Here is a 5,057-nt window from a genome sequence, read left to right as displayed (position 1 = left end):
ATATATTTGGAGGTTTGGAGGTGATGTACAGGAATTATATATTAGGAAAAATAGTAAGGTACTCAGATATCTGGCTGGTTGTACATTTACAAATTTTTATTAATATGTCACATGGTTTATAAATATTAGTGCTTGCACCTATTCTTGTAGGTTCTTCAAATATATCATATTTGAAGAACCTACAAGAATAGGTGGAAGCGCTAATATTAATAAAAATCTGTAAATGTACAACCATTCATATATCTGAGTACCTTATTATTTTTTCATATATATATATATATATATATATATATACACACACACAAGCAAACATTCATAGGCAAACATATATGTACTGTGCTAACATCTTTTTTTCATTTTTCCAGAAAGATTCTGCATCTGATGGCAAGATGTCAAGTGCCCAATGGAAACTTGATGAAAAAGAATTTGCTAGTAAATTCACTGAGAACACAAAATTATTAATCTTAAACACTCCAAGCAACCCTGTTGGGAAGGTAAGTTATTTTTTGGTCTGTCTGTCTATATCATTATATATAAAATATAGGGTAGCGAGTTTTTTTTAGAAATTTCACTACCAGTGGCCCAGCTTGTATAAAAAGTCAATAGACAACATATTCTCAATATAAAATAGTGTGCATTTAAACACAAGAGAAACTGCCTTCAACAAGCAGCTTTACATGCTAGAAGTAGTCAAAACGACCAAAACCACATTTAAGAGCAATTCTGAAAGGAATGAAAAATAAAAACTTTTACCTTATTATTTTATTATGGTCATACCTATATGCTGAACTAATCTTCTAAAAATTGAGAAAAACATAAGATTAGTTCAGCATTTATTAATTTACTGCCAACTGAAACTGTGTTTGCATGGTGAATTTGAAGAATTATAATATGTAACAATGAAACATGTGTTATTTGTCTCTTAATTATATGTTAGTGTTATGGCGCGGTCACTGATGAGAATTTTGCCTAGCAAATTATTTTATTTGCTAAAAAAATTTGAAACCCAGGTATGAGTTTTTATTTTTCATTCCCTTCAGAATTGCTCTTAAATGTGGTTTTGGTCGTTTTGACTACTTCTTTTTGCAGTTTCTCTTGTGTTTAAATGTATACTATTTTATATCATTTATGGTTAATTCCAATGGCATTTCCATTGTAACCATCTTAATACTAAGTAGTGTGCTACTTCTGGCAGCATTGTATTTTCAATAAACAGGTTTATGCCACATAAAACTGATGTTATTGTTTTTGTACCATAATATAACAGTTCAACAAATACACATTGTCTAAATAAGTATCAAACTTAAAAGTATGGTCAATGATTAATTAATATGCTTGACTAAATCAGACTAATCCCTTAAAGGTGGTGCCCGAGCACGACTGAAACCCAGCAACCAATAACATACTATATGAATAAAAAGATATACATACCATTCTTATTTAATAATATTTATTAGTGTGACAGAGCATTGGTGTGTTGTGAGGGCATAAGAGGAATTATATGCAGTGTGCAAGAGAGGAGACTGTGCTGGTTTGGTCATGTGATGTGGATGGATGAGGATAGTTGCAGAAAGTACTGATTACTTAAAGTGGAGGGAAGTTGTGGAAGAGAGAGACCCAGGAAAACATAGGATGAAGGCTGATCTCAAAACACTGAACATTACAAAGGAGATGACAGAGGACTGAGATATATAACACACACACAAACATAATGGGCTCCTTTCAGTTTCTGTCTACCAAATCCACTCGCAAGGCTTTAGTCAGCCTGAGGCTAACACTTGTTAAGGTATCTTGTAGTGGGACTGAACCTAGAAATGTACAAATATATAAACAACACACATATATGTAAACAGAACCAAGGTTAGAAAGTCTTATAATGGATCTGTTAAAAATGGAGTAATATTTATGTTGGGGTGGGAAGTTTGATTTGAAGTCGTTAATGTTGAAGAGCTTAGGTAGAGTTTCAAATTGTAAGGAGGATGGAGATGTGAACAATAGGATCTCATGCCTCTTATTTTCCATATTTTATCTTCTATATATTAGATGATTGTGGTTTACATGAGATGTGGTTTATATGCACCTCCTAGACACTGGCCTGGTTTCATATTTAGTAGATATGCAGTTATTACAGTAAATAGTGAGTTTAGTGTTAAACAAGCTAGTGGAATAGATAGTTTTAGGTGTAGTAGGATTTTTATGTGGGGTCAACATATCTTACTTGTTTTTCAGCATAGTGTTGGGAACACAGGTGATTTTCTCTGAGAAGCCACTAGTGATGTAGGCCTGGTTATAGTAAGATGCATGATTATTGAAAATGTTCTAATTAGCTGAGAGGTTGGAGATCTTAATAGATGTACCTTTGACTTCAATTTTTATTGCTTAAAACATATTTTTTCCTTTTTATTTCACTAGCTGTGTATAAAATTAGAATATAAAAAAGTTGCATAAAAAAAGTATGATACACTATTTACAAAGAAGAGAATAAAAGTTCTTAGGAATGGAATGAATTAGTTCATTATTGAGAATGCACTATTCAGGTTAGTGAGGCCATTGGAAAGGATTACATAAAAAAAAAAAAACTATCATCCTTTTCATGACGGCTATGCAAAATCATTTTATGTTTTATTTATATATTTAAAAATATACTTTTAATGTTACTAAAAATGGTAGGGTTTTATTAGAAACAGGTTTGTTGATTACTCTATAGTATCTTTTTAACATATCTTTTTACATCTTTAATCTTTAATAGGGCCTTTTTCATTTGCTATATTTTTATGCCTGTATCAATAAGTATAGATGATTTATATTATCGAGGTTTTAAACTAATTTCAATTTGCTCTTAATGCTTGTTTTTTCTGTTACAGTCAATTGTTTTTTATCCAATAAATTTTAATGGTAACAGTGCCCTGTTCAACCAGCTTTGAATGTTTATTTGATGAGTTACTAAATTACATTGTTTATAAATACTTCTGAATATTTATAAATCACAGTATTGCTCTAAATATTTATGATTGTCTGATAATCAGTAACAGTTTGTGAAGGTTTTCCAGTTTCGATTAAATACTATTTTGCTCTTCCTTTGGTATTTGAATGCTATATTATCCACCTTGTTTGGCATCTATGTTCTTGCTGTGTGTATATCACTCCTTTTATAAGTTCAAGCACAATTCTACAAGAGGAAAATGCAACAGCTGAAAAATGGAAATATAATAGTGGAATTTTTCACCTAAGAACACTCCCATCCCATCAGATAAGCAATAGCTAAAGAATTTGATTGAGAAAATTGAAGATTTTATTCAGAAAATGAGACAGTGCACTTATTTTTTCGATATGAGATTATGGCAGGACAATATTGGTTCCAAGTACTGATTTAAATCTTGGAGAAAAAAAACAAAAAATTCTTTTGTGATTAAGGACTTAAAACCTTTTGAAAGGGATATTTTTGAACTAATAAGAAAGATATACTTTTGCTATGTGAACAACAACTTTCAAAGGTCTCTGAAAGAAAGTTTATATGTGCAAAATTCAGACGAGACATTTGTTCCATGTGGCAGGACCAAAAACCCTTATGCTGTTGACAGGGACCTTTATTATAGGTTCCTCTCTAACAACATTACCAGTACTTGTAAAAAGTTGGATCAAAATTTATGTGAGCTTACATGGTAGGTACACTGGTTAGAATTAGCAGCTATGTCTTCCTGAACACATCTGATAATATGGTATTCTAGGTTCTCTGCACACAGGAAAAAACACTGGATGGTCTTAAATGGAATACTTAGTAAAGAATTCTGTGAACTGCTGTTCAGCAAGTAGGTTAACCTTCTAAAACCATATTCAACTGTGACCTTAAGCAGTGTTGTAGGACTAAAATAGCAAATACAATGAACATCAAGAGCTGTTTGAATAAATGTTTGAAAGCTTTTTCTAATGAGATCCTGCAAATATTATACCCGTTATTATAAAATACCATGATACAAAAACATCAGTTGAAATAGATTTGACAAAAGCTGCTTTGACTCTGTTCACATCTTTTTATATCTTACTGATTATATTTTTAAATTCAATATTGGATTATTTGCAATTATCTTAAATAAAACCTGCATATGACTTGCTGATTTGAATTTAAATTACTTTTATACAATCCCATTAGGTTTTCAGTCGATCTGAGCTGGAGATGATAGCTGCCTTATGTATAAAGCATGATGTATTATGTATTTCTGATGAAGTTTATGAATGGCTCACTTACGATGGAAATAAGCATCTCAAAATTGGTAAGTGTTTGAATGTAATGATGATGATGGGTATGACAACAGAATGGTAGTAAGAACATTTGTGCCCAGATTGACACTGTAAACCCTTTTGTGCAATATTTGTTATTAGGGTGGTGAGCTGGAAGAATTGTTACCATGCTAAGCAAAATACTTAGTGGCATTTTGTCTGTCCTTAAGTTCTGAGTTCAAATTCCACCAAGGTGGACTTTGACTTTCATTCTTTTGGAGTCAATAAAATAAGTACCAGTTTAGTTCTGGGGTCTCTGTAATCAACTTACCCCCTCCCTGAAGCTTGCTGGTCTTGTGCCAAAATTTGAAACCAAAATTTGCTTTATTTAGCCCCAAGTCAGCCCTGGTCAGTAAAACTTATGTTAAATACTGTTGTAGTTGTAACCATCCATGGTATTTTTTTTTTAGTATGTCTCACGTTGCATTGTCCAAAGTGTCCTTTGCTGGCACTTGTGCCCATGACATGTGTAAGGATTTCCGAGCGAGATCGTTGCCAGTGCCCCTGGACTGGCTCTTGTGCGGGTGGCACATGAAATACACCATTTTGAGCGTGGCCATTGCCAATACCGCCTGACTGGCCTTCGTGTGGGTGACACGTAAAAGCACCCACTACACTCTCTGAGTGGTTGGCGTTAGGAAGGGCATCCAGCTGTAGAAACTTTGCCAAATCAGATTGGAGCCTGGCGTAACCATCTGGTTTCACCAGTCCTCAGTCAAATCGTCCAACCCATGCTAGCATGGAAAGCAGACGTTAAACGATGATGATGATGATGATGA

The 5,057-nt window shown here is 33.2% G+C and overlaps 1 protein-coding gene across 9 annotated transcripts in view; it reads left to right on the top strand.

Annotated features, from left to right (window-relative positions):
• The window catches only part of LOC106876997 (kynurenine--oxoglutarate transaminase 3), a 64,313-nt gene that overhangs the window by 49,346 nt on the left and 9,910 nt on the right, over positions 1-5,057 (top strand). For all 9 annotated transcript variants that reach the window (XM_052977564.1, XM_052977535.1, XM_052977557.1 and 6 more), the window contains 2 exons: positions 366-494; positions 4,151-4,271. In XM_052977564.1, the coding sequence (XP_052833524.1) occupies positions 366-494; positions 4,151-4,271 (250 nt within the window). The remainder of the gene's footprint in view (positions 1-365; positions 495-4,150; positions 4,272-5,057) is intronic.

This window comes from Octopus bimaculoides, chromosome 2, assembly GCF_001194135.2.
Source record: "Octopus bimaculoides isolate UCB-OBI-ISO-001 chromosome 2, ASM119413v2, whole genome shotgun sequence".
NCBI classification, from domain to species: Eukaryota; Metazoa; Mollusca; class Cephalopoda; order Octopoda; family Octopodidae; genus Octopus; species Octopus bimaculoides.
The sequence above is the reverse complement of the archived record's forward strand: the minus strand, read 5'-3'. Positions and strand labels throughout refer to the sequence as shown.